Source organism: Quercus lobata, chromosome 10 (genome assembly GCF_001633185.2).
Source record: "Quercus lobata isolate SW786 chromosome 10, ValleyOak3.0 Primary Assembly, whole genome shotgun sequence".
In the NCBI taxonomy this organism is placed as follows: Eukaryota; Viridiplantae; Streptophyta; class Magnoliopsida; order Fagales; family Fagaceae; genus Quercus; species Quercus lobata.
The window spans coordinates 40,431,293-40,452,894 of NC_044913.1; the positions used below are offsets into that span (position 1 = coordinate 40,431,293).

General features: G+C 34.6%; 3 protein-coding genes across 11 annotated transcripts; all 3 read right to left on the bottom strand.

Moving 5' to 3' along the window:
• Positions 1-701: 701 nt before the first annotated feature.
• LOC115962606 lies at positions 702-5,445 on the bottom strand. Its single transcript, XM_031081470.1, has 2 exons — positions 4,393-5,445; positions 702-1,059 (listed from the first exon to the last, which is right to left on the bottom strand). The coding sequence occupies exon 1, from the start codon at positions 5,357-5,359 to the stop codon at positions 4,400-4,402; it is 960 nt and encodes a 319-aa protein (XP_030937330.1). The 5' UTR covers positions 5,360-5,445; the 3' UTR covers positions 702-1,059; positions 4,393-4,399.
• Positions 5,446-10,016: 4,571 nt separating this feature from the next.
• On the bottom strand, positions 10,017-19,837 carry LOC115963401 (putative disease resistance RPP13-like protein 1). Of its 9 annotated transcripts, XM_031082392.1 has the most exons (9): positions 19,695-19,836; positions 15,278-19,516; positions 14,401-14,989; positions 13,723-13,767; positions 12,454-12,562; positions 12,141-12,231; positions 11,424-11,464; positions 10,643-10,705; positions 10,017-10,536 (listed from the first exon to the last, which is right to left on the bottom strand). In XM_031082392.1, exon 2 carries the CDS (start codon positions 19,439-19,441, stop codon positions 16,883-16,885), a length of 2,559 nt encoding a protein of 852 aa, XP_030938252.1. In that variant the 5' UTR covers positions 19,442-19,516; positions 19,695-19,836; the 3' UTR covers positions 10,017-10,536; positions 10,643-10,705; positions 11,424-11,464; positions 12,141-12,231; positions 12,454-12,562; positions 13,723-13,767; positions 14,401-14,989; positions 15,278-16,882. The 9 variants fall into 9 exon arrangements, with proteins under 9 accessions (XP_030938252.1, XP_030938244.1, XP_030938243.1 ...); XM_031082384.1 differs by having other exon boundaries at positions 12,500-12,562; positions 15,278-19,837; XM_031082383.1 differs by having other exon boundaries at positions 15,278-19,837.
• Positions 13,407-16,775, bottom strand: LOC115964746 (putative disease resistance protein RGA1). Its single transcript, XM_031084002.1, has 5 exons — positions 15,357-16,775; positions 14,793-14,989; positions 14,577-14,658; positions 13,723-13,767; positions 13,407-13,577 (listed from the first exon to the last, which is right to left on the bottom strand). Exons 1-5 carry the CDS (start codon positions 16,773-16,775, stop codon positions 13,407-13,409), a joined length of 1,914 nt encoding a protein of 637 aa, XP_030939862.1.
• Positions 19,838-21,602: the final 1,765 nt, after the last annotated feature.

Genomic DNA, 21,602 nt, shown 5'->3' on the forward strand with positions numbered 1-21,602 from the left:
GAGCATCTTTGTTTGCTCTAAACTAATTCTGCTTTAGTCAACTTCAACAGGTATGACGAATTCATTCCAGTGACTAGTTGTCTAGAATAATTGTATGCCAAGATTGTGAAAAGGCATATATAACAAAAGCAGTGCAAAGATGTTTAAGTATGTGGGGTAGGGGGTGGGGAGAAGACTATGATAGAACTGCATGTTCTACTAAGGTAAAACCAACAGCAGAATGTTCTTGGAATGGTTCTTGGATTTCAAAGTGGTATCTCATGAAACGGTCTAAGACACCACTCTCTCTCAGCATTGGGGGTGCCTGGGAGGGTCTAATGAGACTTGTCTCATAAGATAATTTTCTGTGGATTGCTGTTACTTGTAATCACTGCTTAGTCTCAATTAAGATTGCACCATCATAAATGACTAGATGAAGTGTTAGTTTAACAGCAAAAATGTGAATGATCTGCAAGGAGGCACTTGGTGGGATTACTAATTTTGCAGAAAGAACTTCTCCTAACATTATTGGTATTTCAGTTTAATCTCTCTCAAAGAGAGAGAGACAGAGAAAAGGAGAATACATAAGAAGAGCCTAACAGCCCTTAATCAAATTAAACATTTTTAGAGGAATACCTAAGAAAGATCTCATAGCTGTTTGCAAGCTTCCATTGTACAAATTACTTTTAATAGACATCTCATAATTGTATTGACAATGTGCCTCAAAAAGGTTGTACATCTTACATATTGCAATAGTAAAAAACGAGAGGGAAAAAGATTAGGAAATGACTAAAAAAAAGACATATATACATCATTCAGGTCCATAAGTTAATGTAAAGTACTGAAGCCCATCCGATTGAGAAGCATTAGATAATTAACCCCCGTCATTAACATGAAAGAAATGGGGAAAATATACCCAAAAAAAAAAAAAAAGTGGGTGAAGAAGAAACACTGTTAGTTACTCTAGTTCAAGCTAGTTGGGGGATGAAATTACTCCAAATTTCAGATAGAACCAAATTTTCTTCTCCACCTTGTCTTGTTCACTCTTCCGACATATCAAATTCCCTTGAGAATGAAACCCTGGATTGCAGATGCAGACAAGATCAATCCTTGCTATTTTTAGCAAAAGAAAACAGGGGTCATACGTTAAATAAAAATGTCACCTAAACAATGAATTCCATGAAACTATTCAAGGATTTGTCAATGACAAATACAGGGCAAGCAAAAAAAAAAAAAAAAAAACCGGTAAGAGTAATGCAGAAGATATCTAATACATAATAAGCATAAGAATCAGACCAAGAAAATTTTAATGCAATTTTTTATTTTTATAAGTAAATTGCAGTGCAAAGTCCTTATGAGAATTCCTAAAAAGGCAGCCTTCGCTCTATAATTTCATAGTTTCAGAGCAGGCATTGGCTTATCTTCATTTAGCTGCCTGACCCAAAGCCAATTCTAGTCCACCTTCTAGAAGTAGACATTTAATTGTAGCCACAACCAACCAAAGTTGGTGGTGGATTGCTTTCGTATCAAAATGGCTCCATCCCTTTTCTGAAAGTGAAACAAGCCAGACAACATATCAATTGTAGTGCCTTTATCCTTGAAGATCTCCACTTCCGCATTGTTGGCATTTCCTAAGAATTAATAAAACTCTAGCTTGGACAAAACTTCCTCTCTTTTTTTGGGGATAAGTAATAGCTTGAACAAAACTTCTATCATCAGCAAAGCAGAAAACTCCCATGCATTGGCAAAGCAATAGAAAAGGAGTATAGATGCTGTGAAGAAGAGAAAAAAAGTGAAGGAGCCACAGCATGATGAGTACAGTAAAGATAGTGATAAGGGAAGGCCAACAGAGCATACAGATATCACAATGTGAAGAAATGTGGTGAGTTGCATTGAATGGCAATAAGTATATTCCATGCTTTGGCAATTGAGGAAACTTTGTCCGTATATGAAACCAAGGAAATGGTAAAAATAGATCAGCACAGCACAGAAATAGGAGTCTGGAAGCCTACCACTAAAATTAAGGTTCACTGATGAGTGATAACAATGCCCAAATTGCATTTGGGCCTTGTCTTAAGTGACATATTGGTAGCTCAAAGCACTTGATGCACAGCATTTAAAAGCAAGGCTAAAATCAGGACCATGGTTGGCACCTACAGCCTTTTCTTGTCTTAATGGTGTGCAACACTCCTACAATTGGTTTTTGTCAAGAGTACACCTCACATTAAAGTCCTTTAAGAAATCCAACCATGTTGCACTCGATTCTAGTTCCTTTTCCTCAACAACTTCAACAAGCACTGAATCCTACTTTTTCACTTAAACTGATAGAGTAAATACAAAAGGTATTATTGAGCTTGCTTAATAGTTTTGCAGTGTAAGCTGTAGACGTTTGAGGAACTGCCTATCTGATTTAGTCAATTAATGCCTCCTTACCTTCCAAATGCAAAGCAAATCTCAAGGTTTAACTTATAATGTGAATCTTTGCTAACTCATTTCCATCTTCTAAATTCCTATAAATCATTGAAATTTATGATATATGCTTTCTACTTATGGAGGTGATAATTTTTTTTTTTAATAATGGAGATGATAAAATTATGCCCCAGACCTTTATTATTTAAACAAAATCCAGGAGTTAAAAAATAAAAAGGAACACCATATAATCTTTAATGTAGAATTCCCTATATATTAAACCAAAAACCACATTGGCAACTCAGCTTCATTTGTCCAAATCTACAGCCAATGGTGTAAATTCAACGTATCAATTGATCAGAGTCTATCAATCACTAGCAAGGGTTGCATGTTGTTCTATAATTTATGTGAGCTTGCCAAAAAAAAAAAAAAACCCTAAGGAAACCAAGGTAAAACCAAAAGGGGGAAAAAGCTACAAAAAGAACTTGTGCTGAAATAATGCACGTGTAATGATCATTGTTGTGATAAAGGAATCTGGCAAAACATATATAGACACTTGGGGGATATCTGACAAAATAAATATAGATCAATAACATCAATGAATTACACAATGGTTTTCAATGTCAACAGCTATTGAGACTAATAAAATCAATTGAATCCGCAAAAGGAAATCCAAATCCTACACCAACTATTTCAAACTTCTCTTCTATCTGTCTTTATCACCCTCCACACAAAAAATCTGAACTCAATATCACAATAGCAGACTAAAGGGACAATTTTTTTTTTTTTTTTTTTGTTGGTTTTATCCTTTGTCAAATGCTATATAAAATTACAAACCAAACAGAAAAATCTTACAAAAGTTTCTAACAGAATGATGAAAGTCATGCTCCGTATGCCAAATGCAAAGTGGAGGGGGAAAGGAATCCTTGAGGCCCAAGCACCAACTGAACCCCATAAAAGCCCCTGGGCCAGCACCCAACCCATAGAATGTTCAATCCAAAATCCCACCAATGTGGTAACCCCAACTCATCCCTTCATTCAACTGCATGCTTTGGACACTGATCATACCCTAAGCAGGATATTTGGATAAACGTCCAGCTGAAGACCCTAAGGCAACACTTCCTAACTTCAACCAGTAACTCCCTGAGCTTGAGAGTCAAGCTCCCCTAATCTTGACAAGCACACATGAGAAAAGTTGAACCCATCATGTCAGCATTTATTATTCGGACCAACCGCCAACCGTTTTGGATTAAATGCAAGTAGGCAGGCCGTCACTGTACATCATTGGGGCAAGCACCCTAGTAGCCAATCTAAGGGGATGGTGTGTCGTCAAAATCCCCCCGCTTTATAGGGAACTGATAACCAACTCCACTCAAGAAAAAACCATGAATACACCCTTCTGAGCCAAAAACAAAGGTATGATCTTTTCCTAAGCTTCACTAATCTACAATTCATTTTCAAAGATCTTTCCTCTAACTTAACCTTATTGTTTAATTTGAAGCCTGCCCGTCACCTTGCTCGGTTGGAATCTTGGTGTGGTTCCTCTTTCAAGAGACTTACCCCCTACACAAAGTATGGAGTCCTAAACGTATCTCTGTAGGGCAGCTTTCACTCAATAACTGTATGAAAATTTCATAGAATTGTTTTGTAAGAAAAGTATTTTCCTTTTCCTTTTGGCAACAGGTGTTCATCATTCCAGAAAACTCCCAAATTAGAATACAACAAAGATCAAACAAAGACAGCCATCAACCTACATTGGCTAAAAAGGATCCACCTAAGACCATATGTTCACAAACTTTCGATCTCCAATTTAAACATTCCAATATCCACAAGCTAGGAAAAAAAAAGAAAAAAAAAACCCTAAGATAGCAGAAAATCAAATGAAAAACAGCTATCTAAAAATCATAAATTCACCAACTTTACTCAAATTTTGCACACACCAATATACAAAAAAGGAAATCTTAGCAACAGAAAGAAAACCAAAAACCAAAAATAAATAAATACCGGTATATCATGACAGATAGAAGATATCATCAGTCATTAGAAGAATGTACTGCAAAATCCTCAAAGGGGCATTCCTAAAATCCAACGGGGGCAACCTCAACTCCCTTATTCTACATTCATTCACCCGACCCGCCCGAACCCGGTTCGACTCGACCTTCCTGAACAAAAACACCGAATTGCCACCCCAAACCCGCTTTTCCTTTGAATCCTGAGATGGGTTTTGCTTGGTCTTGAAAAGAGTCCAACCCATTCCAGCCAAAGCTCGAGAAAACGCATCCATGGTGTCTACTCGGTCACTGGTGAGCCTGGAAAACAGAGACACAGAGCAACAGTCCCAATTACTAGTGGTGTCAGCAATTGTTGCTTTGGTGGTGTAGTTGGCAAAGGCTAGTTTGAAAAGCCCTTTGGAGAGAGTAGCAAAAGAGCGGAGATGGGTGAGAGAAGCTGTGGTGAGTGAAGGAAATGGGAGAGGAACGGCATCGTTTGGCAAGAAAGATGATGAAAGTGATGAGGATGACCATGACCATGATATGGGGAATGGTGATGAAGGTGATGGTGTTGAAGAAGAAGAAGAGGAAGCTGATGTTGATGGTGATGGTGATGATGGGTACGAGAAGATGATGTGAGAGAGAGATGGGGTTGGGTGTAAGTCCATGCCCATGTCTCTGGCTATGGTGGCAAGTCTGTATGTGTCAGTGATGAGCTCTTTTGTTGGTAAGAACAACAAAAATGGAGTCTTTTTTGTTTTGCTGTTTTTGTCAGTGCTGGTTTTTCTTCTTCTTCCTCTTGTTTGTTTGTGGTGAGGAATGGCATTATTGGCTTCATCATCATCATCATCGTCGTCATCTTCATCATCATTAGTATCAACATCATTGTGGTCAAGGTGAGTGTGTTGTTGGGTTAAACAGAGAGGGTTGTTAATGGTTTCTCCTAAGACCAGAGAGCGTACCAGCTTCAATGGGAGCATCTTTGCTTTCCCTTTTTCTCTTTCCTATTGGATGGTCATGGAAGGCTTTCTTTTACCTCTTATTTAAGTCATACTTAGACATACTAGAGATCTTGAACAGTCAACCAAATCAACTTTGCTTGTTGGGAGAGAGACAGACAAATCAGTTTTACTTAATTTTTACTACAGGTACTTTTATAACATTAATTATACGACCACACATTTTGCAAACATATTAGTTACATGGTCACTTATGGCCACTTTTGGAACTCGAGTTTACTCGATTTTTTGCAACTATCTTATGATAGCAAATTGTTTGTTATTTTCAATTGAATTTATTTATATTTTACCACTTACCAACTATATAGGAGTTATAGGTTCTAGTTAACTTAATTGGTAAAGTCTCTAATAGTTGTATAAAATATCTGGGGTTCAATTTTTATCTACGCTAAAGACTGATTAGCGTCTAAGAGATCTGAGGTTCAATAGGAGCAGACGTCATAAATTGAAACTCTCTAAAAAAAAAAAAAACATTAGAGCATACAAGGGTTGTCATGATTAAAATAAAAAATATAATAAAAAAAAACCTACATTAGAGCATACAAGGGTTGTCGTTATTAATTAAAAAAACCTCCATTAGAGCATACAAGGGCTATTGTGATACAAAAGATTGTGGTCCTAGATTTTTTTTCTTTTATAACATTAACATGCATTGATAGTAAAAAGAATAATGGTAATAAAATAAAAATAGAAATACAAACTTAAAACATGAAATAAAAAAAATATCAATTGAATTATAAGACTCTTGAAATGCTGCAATTAATGTTATTTGAAAGTAATATTGTTAACCAAAAGTTTTTTTCCTCATCTAATTAGTAGCTCATAGTGTTCTTAATGAAAATATCCACTATTCTTTTTTTTTTTTTAATTTTTAAGAATTTAATTGTTTAAGATTCAAATTTTATTTTTTCCCTCATAGTAATTATCAATTATAGAAAAATAAAAGTGCAATATTTTGAGATTCATAAGCAATATAAAAATAAAAACTATTTTGCGAGAAAGATTGTGAAAGTAGTTTTTTTTTTTTTTTTGGTTGAGTCATTGTTTATTGTGGGAATAGAACCCCTGTGCTAACGGTTACATGGTGAACCGGGTATTACTTGAGTTACAAGGCCTAATAGTAGATTGTGAAAGTTTTTGTATCATTACTATTTTTTTTTTTTTTTTTTTTTTTGCCCTTGTATCATTACTATTTTGATAAATAAATAAAAATTAAATTGAATTAACATTAAATTCAACCTTACCACCGAATCGTATGATTTTGATGGTATTTTACTATTTTACTTGTCAAATTGGGTTTGACTTTGACTGTTTGAGTATCTTTATCCAGCAACATAATAATAAGGGGAAGGTGGGAAAAAACATGAAATCAGGGTCCCATCGGTTTTAATAGCGGTCTCCTATGTGGACACTGCAATGACCAGTTTGCTATCCTCTGTCTCTCTCACTCTCTCTCAAATCAAATCTTAATACCGCTGCTTGATTTATGATTAGTCTCGAAGGGAGTTTTTTTTTCTCCGAAAAATTGAAATGGTGAATTGTGGCAATGTCTTTTTATTTCACTTGTCAAAAAACTTTGTTACGTACTCACCTTGTTTTACACCTTTTTGACATGGTTAGCTGTGGGTGTCCATCTTCAGATAAAAAACTAATCGGTATTTGATATAGACTAACAATGATTTTATCTGTTGAAGTAATTAAAATCTATATTGCTTTTATTTTTTACTAATTACAATTTATCACTTCAAAAAGTTATGAAATAAGTTGTATTGGGTATTAACATGTGCAATTTGTAATTTGTCATTTATTACAATAGACCCCTTAGTTACACTTATCACCCTGATTACATTTTTCCTACAAAAGCTATCGCCTTGATTAATCTTAAAAATATATGGACAAAACTTATACAATACTTTAAGTACTATTCTTTAAATTTTTCTCTTAAGATTTTACCATATAGTCACTTAACTAAAAAAAAAAAACACTTCCATCTATGAGAAAAAAAGTCACATGGCAGAATCTTAATAGAGGAACCTAAAGAACAATACATAAGTACTATACCTAAGTCTTGCCCAAAATATATTGTACTTATACCCCTTGTTGTCTATTTTATGATGGATTTTACTAATGTGTGCCCTTAGTTCAAGTTAGTTGTATGTTTTGGAAAAACCTAACACCAAAATGGACTGTAAGGGAATATTGAAAATTTGAAACAAAGTTATGACTTTAGGGAGGTCAATTGTGTAATTCAATAGTTTCAGAGATTAAGTATAATCAGTATAATAGTTTATGATGGAAAATTTTAATTTCCCACAAATAAAAGTGTAATCAAGCTGGCCATATTTTAGCCAAAAATATGACTCAAACTCACACCTACCATTTTCTCAATAAATAAATAAAAAAAATTAAAAATCACACATACCTTTGCCACAACCTAACTTTAGAAGCTTTTTACACTAAAATAATAATAATAATAATCTATATATCTATCTAAAAGTTGAAACGTAGTATTTATTGTTACTACGCTTCAGTTGAACCACATCAGCGTCCAAGTTATTATCTTTTTTCTTTCCAATTTTCCTATAATTCTTTTTAACATTTATTTTTTAAAAAATATTTACACTTCTCCAACCTTTCTGCCTCTCTTACCTTTTCATCTCTCCACTACCCTTTACATTAATATCATTTTTCCTCTTTCTCTTCATCTTCCTTTATTTTTGTCTCTTCTTATTAACACTCTCTTATTATAAATTTGTCACTATCTATTTCATTTTATGCATAGTTTTCCATTACATAAAAAGCTCTCTCTCTCTCTCTCTCTTAGTTGACCAACATCAGCATTCAAGTCATTATCTTTTTTCTTTCCAATTTTCCTATAATTGTTTTTAACATTTATTTTTTTTAATATTTACACTTTTCTAACATTTTTCCCTCCCTTACCTTTTCATCTCTCCACTACCCTCTACATTAATATCATTTTTCCTCTTTCCCTTCATCTTCCTTTATTTTTGTCTCTTTTTATTAACACTCTCTTACTATAAATTTGTCACTATCTCTTCTATTCTATGCATAGTTTTCCATCACATAAAAAGCTCTCTCTCTCTCTCTCTCTCTAATATTTTGGTGAATTTTATATTTTTCTTGCATCTCTGCTTTAGGTTGATTATTTTTTATATTCTTTAAAACTCAACTTTGGGTTAATGCAATTTAGTTTTGTTTTCAATTTTTTATTTATTTTTTGGTTCTCTTTGATTGTTAAATGTAATTCTATTGCATTTTAAAAAATTAAATGTAGTATATAAAAATATAATATTATTCTATTTACATAGCATGATTTGGATAATTTGATATTTATTGTAATTTGGTATTTATTTTATTACATAGCATGATTTTTTATAGTGGTCAATTTAGGTGTTAAACTATAAGACTTTACTAATTTTAGTTTATTTTTTAATCCTTTGTGGTGGACAAATTACTCTTAATAGTTGTATTATAAGTACTCTATAATGCCATCTATTTAGAGAAAAGCAAAGGTTAGCCAAACAAAAATAATCGGATGGGTGACAAATTTTAGGTTTTGTAATTTTATTTTTATTATTATTATTATTTTATAACAATACATATATAGAAATTTAATTCTTAGATTTTGCTAATAATTGTTTATTTGATAATATGTTTTGGGTGGACGAAATTACAATTTTTGCAAATAAAATATCCTTAATAGATTATCAACAACAAATTGTTTTCCTAATTATTTATCAAAAAATTTTTTTTTTCCTAATTGGTCCAATTAATCATTTTTAAGTTTTATTAAATTTTTTTAGTTACATTTTTTGGTGTTTTGGATTGTAGGCAGAAAAAGTCAGGTTTGAGAAAGTTTGTTTAGAACTAAAAGAATAATTTCCATATTTTATCTTCTTTTTAATGGTTCACAAAATGTTATAAATAATTTTTATTAAAAAATGAATATTTTTGTTTTTGCCTTTTGAATTTCTTAAAAAAATTATATTGTTTTCATTTTGGTACAACAAAATTTATATTTATAATTTATGATTGTTCTTATATTACATTTATGATTGTTTTTATAATAAATAAAAATATGATTATGTAATACATTACTCTTTATTAAATTAGTCTAAATTGTAAATAATCTAAAGTGAAAGAATTAAAGAAACGTAGCCAACTAAGCAACAAAATAATCAAAATCTTACACCTAATTTTAAGAACCAACAGAATCGGAATGAGAAAAAAAAAAAAAATCTTGTTTGGGCTACATGATTTATGTCCCTAATTTAAATTTTACAATTTTACTTAATTTAAAATTAAAAATTGCTAGAGCCACTCATCAAGGATTTAAGGATTTTGAACATAATTGAGCTGAGATTTGTAATAATGTTCATAATAGTCTATCGAGTTTGCATAATAAATCATCAAATATAAATTGGATTGATTCAGAAATTATAACATCAAATGGGGGAGAAAAAAGAACTTCATGAGAATGAAGATAAAGTCCTCCTTCAATGTTCTAAGCCTTACAACAATTTATGAACTCAATGTACACATGTTTAACTCTCATTGCATCAATGTTGTTCAACATAGGAAGATAGAAAGACAAATGTTAAAATCAAACACATCAAAAAATTAAAATAAATATATGCAAGTAGATACAAACCATGTTTTCTTCTATATATAAGAGGTAATTTTAATTTCAAAATACAAACAGGTACAGTTTCAGATTCTTAGTGTATATGTGTAACACCAGTAGAATTAATAGACTTCAACATTCCAATGCTCTGCCTCCTTCAAGCTAGTCAATGCCTCAGAGAGAGAGAGATTAGCTATTTATGTTGTATTGTATACGTATTTCAGGCATTTACATCATATTAAATTTTTTGCTCAGATTACCATCTTTAGCAGACAAAGACACCATTATGTCATCAATTCTTTTTCCATTTGATTGAGCACGCACATATAGACAATGGTGTTATCTTTTTTAGTATCTCCCATAGCTCCCCTGCATATTGTGCCATTCAGGTTTGGATATACATCTTCTCACCCTTGTCATTTTTTTTGTCATCTGCTCACGACATAATCATCTCAGAAGTTACTTGGCGTTTCTTGTTCATCTTCTCAAACTCCTGTTTTCAAGCACAATCACATAAAGAAAGTCTATTCTATTATAGCCTAGCATGTGAAAGTAAGCCAAAAATTAAATCCAAAAATGAAATTTCAAAGGATATTCACCTCCTTGTACAGCAATGAGCTACCTTTTGGAACACTCAAAAAGAGCCAAGCTAATCCATTAAACTGCATTGCATATCAAATTATTAACACTCAACCACAACTTTCAGGGGACGTTTGAAGAAGTAATGCCAATGCAAAAGGTCCAATAGAGAAGAAACACATCAATTTCAGACTTTGAGTCAAAGAATATATAACCAACTTCCAAAATTGTCTATTATTATCAGTGTGTTGTGTACCCCCAAATAGTAAATTTTACAAATCCAAGTTCAGCTGACATAAGATTGGACAAAACATAACATTAAATCTACTTATTGCAACACAAGAATAGCAACTAATAGTAACTATGCTCGCATTTGTTTCAACCTAACCATGACCATTATCTAGGAATAGTGACTAATAGCCTGTCAAGGTTGGGCCTTGGTAATGGCTTTTCTTACTTAGTTAAAGGGCCTGAACCAGCTCACAAAAAGCCTCTTGTACATATCTCTCATCAAAATATGGTATTCAATAATGTGTCTGGCAGATCCCAATGACCCAAGCGAAAATTCAAATGCCTCTCCCACTTTTATTGTAACCTTCAAATTTAATTTAAACAAAATCTAAACGAATACAAAAAGAGAGTTTCAGCTTTGAACACCTCCTCAAAAGTTCTGTAATTTGTAATGACAGGTAATTAGCTTGTTTTAGATTTATTATAAACAAATAGCTTGAAGTTTATAATTCAGAAGGGATACTTAAAACCTACAAATTGATGGCAGTGAATTAAATAGCAATGACAAACCTTGGAACTACAAACTTCAACAGCATTATTTTTCCCATGACCTGAACAAATATAGAAAAGTGATTTGTTCATATGAAATTGAGTTCTACAAAATACAAGTTTATAGTTTGCTAACTATTAACTAAACATAGATAATTATTCTCCGTAACATCTAATCAACTTTAGAGCAGCTGAATAGTTCATATGAAAATGAGTCCTGAACATGGCATTGAGTGGTCATTGCAGCATTTGCCTCAATGTTGTTGAAATTGAGTTTTACATTTTGTGCCATGCTGACACAATAGTAAGGAAGAATGAAATCCTTTAAAATTCTGAAAATTGATATTTTGGGAATACGAAAAAAATTATCCTTAAAATATATAAGAATAAAAGTTAGAAGCAGAGACTTGTTCTTCTACCCTTCTATCTTTCTTTTGTGAAATCATGCAATCCATTCCTTCCTCTATATGTCATAGATGAAGAAGTGATGGGGCACCACTTTTCAGCATTGGAAAGTTAAAAGTATCAAGTACAAGAATAAGAACTGAGGGAGTCATCCCCTCCTATAAAAAAGATGTGAGCTAAGGAAATGAGAGATTTCTGGATTTCTAATAGAGTGAGGTTCTGAAAGCAGTGAAGCAAACAAATAAAGACCAGAAAGGAAACAACAGAAGAAGAAGAGCATTGGTATATGTATACTTAACATGAATTAAAGACAAGAAGCTTATTTGTAATTACCAGAATCGCAAATGAGGCATTCTCAATGGTTCAAAACATCTATAATAATTGGTTAGCTTCCTTCAGTTTGAATAACCAATGGAAATCTTGCCTGAAAGTTTACAATGAAAATTTCAATGACAACTATGATTCTTGGTTTTTTTGCTTTACCAGTATATGTCATTTATGGAAATGAAGATACTATAGCATACACAAAACTAAAGAGATAAAACTTTGAAAAAGAAAAGAATATACACATCACTAATTTCTAGTAATTATATCTATCTTGCTGATGTTTTGAAAGATGAAACAGATCAAAGAAATGGACACTGACCTTGTTATATAGAAGATCAAATATAAATGGTTGATTAGTTGTTTACCCTCTTAGACTGGAGTGCCTGCTTTGCTTGGTCTTTAAGTTCCCTGGGGATTATGCCACAATGCTGGGCAGACCATAAATGGACAGTGAAAAAGAAAAACAGTCAGCAAATAAAATATGCCTTAAGCATTCTTCCAGATCTATCATCAGCAATGAAACTTCTAAAAATCATATACTAGTACAGAATGTTGTTTCAGTTGAAACACAGTCAGGTTAATCATCTTGCCCTACTAAAATTAACTTAAATCTAGATCGAACAGGTGGTATAATGATGCCGAAATTTCCCACATCTATCTAAAACTTGTATCTATCCTGATTGGTGTATGTTCTGGAAAATTCTGCATACTTGGCAAGATATAAATTCAGTTCTTGAGTGTTTTTTTTTTTCAATATTATACCTTGTGTTGAAGAATGTATCCTTACTAATAGTCTGGTTCATTTCATTCAATAACTGCAATAAAGGGATGAAGCACGGGTGCGGGTGTGGGTGTGGGTGCGGGTGCGGGTGTAGGACTTAGCAATTTTTGAAAAAGTAGGGTGTGGGTGTAGCGATTAAAAAATTATTTAAAATATTTTTATTTTTATTTTCTATGTATTTTTACCATTAAAATATTCTTAAAAAACACATTATATGTCCTTGGTTCACAAAACAAAGAAAGAAGAAGGCAAGAAACACAAAACAAAAAAGAGAACACAAAAGAAGCAACAAATATTAAAAATAAAATTGAGAAAGGACAGATTTAGGATGTTTGGGCCTCATTCAAAGCCGATTTTGGCTGTTCCGGCATGATTCAAGGCCGATTTCGGCCTGTTTCGGTCAGTTTTGGCTACCGGCTGATACGATCCGATTTAGCTGATACGACCTGATTTTGGCTGAATCGGCCCGGTTCGGCGGGAATCGGTCCGAATCAGCGTGAATCAAAGCCAAGTTGGTTTGGCGGGAATCGGTCCGAATCAGCATGAATCAAAGCCAAGTCAGCACGAATCGGAGTCGAGTTGGCACGAATCGGAGCCGAGTCGGCGCGAATCCGTAAATAAGTTAAAATTGAAGGCTCAGATGGTATAGTAGGATCTTTGATCTATGCCTAAAATATTCATCAAGTAAAAAATGATTATAAATATAAATAACATGATACTAGTAAATAACATGAACAAGAAATTGCTTTATATACAGGGCATGTGCAAACAGAGAAGAACATTTATGAATTATGGTACAAAACCAACCTCCTTTCCTTTTGGATCTTCTTTCATAGGACCATTGTGAAATACCTGAAAATGGATATGAGCTTTCAGATAGAGTGAAAAAAAAAAACACACACACACACACACTCACAATCAAATTAAACCCTTTATCCCAAAGAGTATAATTCAATCAGTGTATTGCAGTTGATCTTCATAGTTAAAATGATAAGAAACCATGACAAATTTTTTAATTATTTGAATCTACTTAATGTGAGAACATCAGGAAGGATCAAATAAATCAATGTAATTATGGGTAATTAGCTCACTTCACATCCGATGGTCAATCATAAAGCAGCTGAAATTTGAAATGAACTTGAATTATATAAAATACAAATGAAGGTTAAAATTTCTGTGCTTTCACTGTCATGAAAAATATTGAAAGAAAAAAAAATGATGATGGTATTCTTTTTTTTTTTTTTAGTACCTATTATATAATTTTAAAGCTATGATTTCAAGCACAATGCATACTTCTATCCAAATGATTCTTAAAGCCAAGATTAATTGATGACTGAAAATCTGAAACTAATGTTTCAAAGAACAATTTTCAACAAATTGGACAAACTGGTTGCAAATCAACCACATCCCTGACTATTTTTAGTAAACTGGTAGTCTTGATAGGGTTTTTTTATATATGCAAAGCCAAAAAAAAAAAAAACCTACCATATGAATAAAAGACGATGCTGCCGAATTGGCAAGCTGAGCAGCATTAGTGAGAATTTGTCTAGGACTTGATGAAACCAGAACTTAGAAAATCATGAACACAGCACGGAAATGTTTCCCATAACAGCTTGTATCTCCCAGCTTGGTGTTTGCCTTCCACAACAAAGAATGCAAACCTTGGAGCTACTGGTAAGTACAAATGCAGCCACCACACCATTCATAAATACATGCGACATAGAATAAGCCTGCACAAATTGTCTGAGAAAGTACAATGGATTTCTTTTGAGATAACATCCTACTGCAATTTGCTTTCCCATTCAATCTTGGCATACAAAGCTTGCATCTCACAAGCAAGTCTTTCTTTTGATATTGACTTCTACTAAGATCAGCACTTTCCACTCTCAATAATCAACAAATCATGTCCATTTGCAAACAAGAGGTTTACAGCTCCTTTTAGAAAATGATTCCCACCCATTATTTCTAGACAGATTGTAACCATGCTTGCAGAAGTTAAGAACTTAAGAGGCATTGACAGCCATCCCTTCAAGCATGGCAATATTCCTGCATTTCTAAATAGCTCAAAGACTGGCTGCAATAACAACAACAGAATAAGAAAGATCAGCATCCAAACAGCATCTCTCCACCAAAATAGAGAGCTAATTAGTAATGGAATTTGAATTCAATAAATTCAGATCTGACAGTGAGATCTTATCCAATCTAAAGGGCTCTTGCATTCTAATGAAATGGTCAAGATCATTTATTGCATTCTAAAACACAGGATTTTGTTGTATTCAGCTTTTGATATCAACAATGTAATAAGCATAATTTTTGTATAAATTCTTAAAATTAAATATTGTGAAACCAAATAATGTTGTACCTGACTGGAAGGAGTATATATGTACACTTGTGTACTTTTTCCTCTATGTTTTTCACAATTATTGCTCCTCCTCCTCCACCTCATAGACAGACCTCCAATCAATTTCAACTCGAGGGATGTGGGCGATCTTGAACCACTCTCGCCCTTTGCCTTTCTTGCAGTGTTGTTTCAGTAGAGGACACTCATAAATACGAAGTTTTAGAAGCGAGGGAGGCAGGTCCTCTGGGAGGGAGGCGAGTTTAGGGCAATAGAATATCCACAGTTCTTCAAGTGCAGTGAGGTTTTGAAAGCCCTTAGAGGATAGGAATCCTATATTTGAAAATTTTGCAATCTCTAGGGTGGTGAGAGAGGTAGGCAATGTCATCATCAGCTTCCCTTCCTCATCCTCCGCAGGAAATGACTGCAACTCCGGAAATCCACCATAAATGGAGAGATCTGTAAGAGACGTGAGTCTGTGCAATCCCCACTTAAATACTTGCTTACATATATTGACCCCTGTTAGAGAAAGAACCCTTAAACTGGTGGGGTAACCCTCTTCTGGAAAGGATATGATGCTTGGACATTCCCATATGCTTAATTGTTGAAGCGAGGTGAGCTTGTGCATGCAGTTGGGCAAGGCCTCAAGTTTCTCACAGTCTTCAATCAAAACCTTTCTCAGACTAGTGGGGAGCAGCCCTCCATCCGGGAAGGAAACAAGACTTGAACACCCACGTATGTTGATCTCATTCAGGTGGCAGAGTCTGTGTAGGCCCTCTGGTAAGGATTTAAGCTTTTTACAATACACTAATCTAAGTTGTTCAAGAGACACATTATTTTGTAACTTGTCTGCTATTGACTCCAACTTTGGACAAAAGCGTACAGAAAGGTGTTTAAGGGATGCAGGTAACTGGTCTGTTGATGATAAGGATGTCAACTCTAAGCATCGCCAAATCTCAAGGTGTTTAAGCATGGTAGGTAGGTTGCCTTTTGATGATAAGCATTTTAGAGATGGACATTCCCTTATCTCTAAAAGCTCAAGATGAGATGCATTATTGTTATTGTTGCAGTTAAAATTCTCCCCATTCATCAATAAAGAAGGTGAAGAAGCCTCTCCCTCATCTACCACAAACTGCAAATTCTCACAATTATAAACATATAACCCTTTCAAAGCTGGAGGTAACTGGGCTCCTGAAATGAATGTCAAAGAATTACATTTCCGAATAGTTGCATATTTCAAACACATACAATTGGACATCGGCAGGGATTTCAAAGCACTACAACCATCAATTTTTAGTGTCCTTAACGTAGATGTCAAGCTGATGTTGTTAAGACTCGGGCACAATCTGATATCTAGTGTTACAAGGGACATGAGTGTATCTGGACATAGAGATGTCAGCTCCTTACAATCATTTACGGTCAGATTTTTTACTTTTGTTAACCCCAGAATGAACTCTTCTGTCAAGCTTTTCAAATCTGGAATAGAAAAAACAATTGAGTGTAGCGAGCATAACTCAACCATACTTTCGTTCAACACCTCTTTGCATCCCACAATTTCTAATTCATGAAGCATTGGAAGGCTTGGAATTGAAATAACCAACTGCTCACATTTACAAACTGATAAACTTTCTAATGATGGGAGATGAAGGGGCAATTTTCCTTGCAATTTGGGGCATTCAAAGATAAAAGCTCACGCAAGTGTGGGAATTCTTCATACTCAAGTCCACAAGGAATCCACTCATGCCATTCTTGCATATTCTCAAAATGAAGTGTCTCTAAGGATTGAAAAGGTTTTGAGCAACCTTCCCCAAAAAACTCAGGACCAACACTCCGTACCCTAGCCATTCCAATTAGAACAAGGTCTTTCAAAGATGGTAATTGTCCGATTGCTGGCAACGATGTGCATTTTCTACAGTTCTCAATCCTTAAGAGCACCATATTCAAAAATGAAGGATGACCAAACCAAGTTGGGAATTTCACACCAACATAGCCATCAATTGAAAGTTCTTTCACCGTTGTCCAAGGTTGTAGCATATCAAGAACATCTATTGCAAGTCCTGCTTCCTGTAAATCATCATGTGCAAACTCCCATTTCATCACCAATGCATCTAAATTCTTCTTACCTTTTAAATTGGCCTTTCTTGCATCCTCAGCATCAAGCATGTTCTCCAAATGTGAAATGCGAAGTGTTCCATGAAGAGACTTCAAGTTCATCAGGTCTCCTATCTTGGATCCAGTATCTTTCCCCACAACAAAATCAGATAGTGTTTGTAGGTTCTTTAATTCTTTTATTCCCACCGGCATCTCTTTGATTGAATGCATTTCTGTAATATCAAGATGTCTAAGATTTACTAGATTCCCAATTTTCTCTGGTAACTTTATGAGATGGGAACAACCTTTCAACATCAATGTTTGCAAATTGTATAAAGAACTTATTGATTCTGGTAAACTTCTTATCAAAGTATATGAAATGTTGAGATATCTTAGATGTTTCAAATGACCGATTGAACTTGGTAGCTCAATAATTTCATATCCACATAAAGATAATACCCTTAAGCATCTTAATTGTGGCAACAAACAATTAGGAACGAAATTTGTTAAGTAGCCTGAGTTCTCTATTGGTAGTGGTAGGAAGGTTCGTAAACGCTTATCTTTTGGGAAGTCTTCACATCTTGTGATGCCATCATAATAACAACGAATGTAGGAGAAATGACGTACCTTTGTAGAAATATTGAGTTGCTTATCACCACCCAATTTGTCCTCCAACCTATAACACAAGTCTCCTGCTGCCCATTGTGCTAGATCATTGATGAGGTCATGCATGACAAAGAGTGATTTATTTCGGCTTGATTGTTGAAAAAATGATCTCCTATGTAGATCACAAAAATACTCAGCACCAAGATCTTCCATTGGCTTCTGTCGTATTTCTTGAAGCAAACCTTCAGCCATCCATAACAAGACTAGTTCTTTCTCCTCAAATTCATAATCTTTTGGGAATAGTGAACAATAGGCAAAACACCTCTTTAAATTTGAAGGGAGATATAGATAGCTCAATCTAAGAGTTGGAAGAACATCATTATTCTCTGCTGACATATCCCATATCTTGCTATTTAGCACATATTTCCATTCATTATGATCAGGTATAGTGCGTAAAAGGCCTCCAAGGGCTTTTGCTGCCAAAGGTAAGCCTTTACACCTCTCTAAAACTTTTCGACCGATTTCTTGAAGTTCTGGATGTGCACTAAAACTGGTTGTCCCCAATGCATTTTGGGTAAATACAGTCAAACAAGCATCATTTGACAACTCCTTCAACTTGTAAGCTTGAGTAGTGCCCATAATTGATGATAAACGATCGTTCTGAGTTGTGATTAAAATCTTACTTCCTGGAGCCCCAAATTCAAAAGGACAACGTAGTTTAGTCCAATCATTATAGTTGTCATTCCAAACATCATCCAAAATGAGCAAGAACTTCTTGCCATTCAATTTCTCCTTCAATTTGATTTGTAGTAAATTCAAATCATTAACATCACAGGTCTCAGTAGTTACAGACTGTAAAATTACTTTGGTCACCCTTACAATGTCAAAATCTTCAGAAACACAAACCCATGCTTTCAAATCAAAATAACCCATTACCTCATCGTCATTGTAGACTTGTTGGGCAAGAGTTGTTTTACCCAACCCCCCCATACCAACTATGGGAATCACAGAAAGTTGAGCATTATGCAACTCACTGCTCAGCAACAAATCCACAATAGCCTTTTGATCTTCCTTCCTGCCATAAACAAGGCCTTCCACCAAAGAAGTTGTGGGCAGCTTTGGTCTTGATGGTATAGTCCTTCCCCCAACCCAGTCTCTCAAGTGCAAATCATTCTTCTGCGTCACAATTTCTTGCAACCTTGTATTGATATCTTTGATCTTCGACCGCATATTAGCATCAAACATAACTGAACTTGGATTCAAACTCACACAACAAGCAGGGATGAGCTTTCTTACCTTATTACTTGTGCTGGATTCTGCATTCAACTTACATCGCAAAGCTTCAGTAGCAAACTCGTCCAAGATGTCCTCCACATCATAAGCCAAGTCTCTGAGCTCATCCAACCACACCTTCACGAGCTTGCTAGTCATCTGCCTCTCTTCTGCATCATCAAGAACTGCATGGATTTTCAGCAACGTTCTCTTCCACATCTTGATGTCAGCATCAACTTTCTCTTTGTGAAAGATCTTCGACAAGTCTGGAGAGGTTATCTTGTTAAATAACACCTGAAAGAGAGCAGATAGAGCAAGCTCTCCAATAACTGACATGGTTAATTTCTTTCTTTGTAAGAACTAAGAACAAAAGAAATATGGGAGAAGAAGTAATCAAAGAAACTCAGTCAGATATCTACTGCTTTGTTTATTCAGGACTCAAATTGTGGAAACTGCGAAGTAATGAACGGACCTTTACTTTTGAAAGGTAATTTTGAACCGAACCAGACGCTTCATTTGTCACTGTGCAAGGTATTTGATTAAGCCAAAAGACTTGATATTGTGTCTTTTGACGCAGGATTCAAGTTGTTTTGAGATATTTTAGCCAAAAAAAAGTTGTCTTGAGATATACAGGATGTGTTTGGCAAAATTAAAAATTCAGTTTATTTTTTACTTTTTAACACTATTCACGGTTGTTACTATACTTTTACAATTTGACCTTAAAAGGACAAAGGATTCAGTAAAAATAAAATAAAATGTGATACGAAAATTTTAGAATGTCTTTTTTACTAGAGAAAAAGAAAACAAATTGATCGCGGAAGTGGAGTGCGTGAAGCACTTAAATCCTTAATGAGTAGGAAGTTTCCAGTAAGACCAGTTGCCGTCATTGACAAGTGCTGTGCAACTGGTCACCTTATTATTAAAAAAAAAATTATAATAATTAGATTTTTTTTTTGAAAGAAATTACAATAATTAGATTAAAATAACATAATTTGGTTTGTTTTGAAATGTGCTGGATCTCGTTAGCATTGGCCTAAACTTCAAGAAATATTAATAAAAGAGTTTTATTAACGTGTGTCCTAAAGGCACACATTAGTAAACTATTTTAAAAAAAAAATTTATGGGAAAAAAATGATTAACTATATTGATATATATATATATATATATATATATATATATATATATATATTGTGGGGTGCTATTTTTAAACAAAGTGAATGCAACTAATTAAAATTAGGCACATGTAATAGCAAAGAATCATGCATGGTGACATATATTTTGTACATTAAGTCTACATATTTCCTTGAACACCTACAATCACAGGGTTCTCTATAAAAGAGGGAGAGGTCATTTGGAAAAGAGAACTCTCTCTCTCTCTTTAATTCTCTTAGAGCTCTAACCCTTTGAGGGATTATCTCCCTTTGTCCGAGAAGATTTTTCAGAGCACTCTTTCAAACACTCCTAGGTACCCTTTGACTTGGCTGAGGTGCATTAGACCGGGGACTCCCTTTGGCCGAGGAAACTTTCTAGAGCACTCTTTCAAACACTCCGAGGTACTCCCTCTAACTTGGCCAAGGTGCATTAGGCCGATGACTTCTTTTGGTTGAAGAGACTTTCTAGAGCACTCACTTAGACATTCTTAGGTGGTCCCTTTAACTTGGCCGAGATGCATTAGACCAAGGACTCCCTTTAGTCAAGGAGACTTTTTGGTGCTCTTAGACACTTCTAGGAACTCCCTCTGACTTGGCCGAGATGCATTAGGCCGAGGACTCCCTTTGACACTTCCAAGTACATACTCTTTGATCCTATTAGGAACACATTCTAACCCTTTCAAACACCTTCTATCGAGGACACCTTCTCGATGACTCATGATATACTTAGTTTCAGCAAAGCCTCCTTCAAATAACAAATTTATTGTAGGAAAGTTAACAGAATCATATTTTTACCCACTATAATTGGCACCATTTGTGGGAAGCCAGACTAAAACTATGGTACAGCTTGAGATTAAAGTCTAGTCCTTGCATAAAAGCAACTACTAGCCACACATCAAATGGGGGATGTGTTAGGGTGGTTTGTCATAGAAGACTCTTGTAAGTTTCTCTCAGAAGGCATCTAGATAATCAAAATCCTGCCCAGTCCAAGTATGGTTGAGTCTAACGCCACCATTATATCAAAATCTTGGCTAGCCCAAGTATGGCCTAGCCCAGTGCCCTTATTATATCAAAACCCTAGCTAGTCTAAGTACAGTTGAGCCTAGCATCGCCATCATCTCTAAATTCTGGCTAACCCAGGTATGGTCGAGCCCAGTGCTGCCATTATCTCAAAACCCTAGTGCAAGTATGGTCGAGCCTAGTGTTGCCATCATCTCTAAATCCTGGCT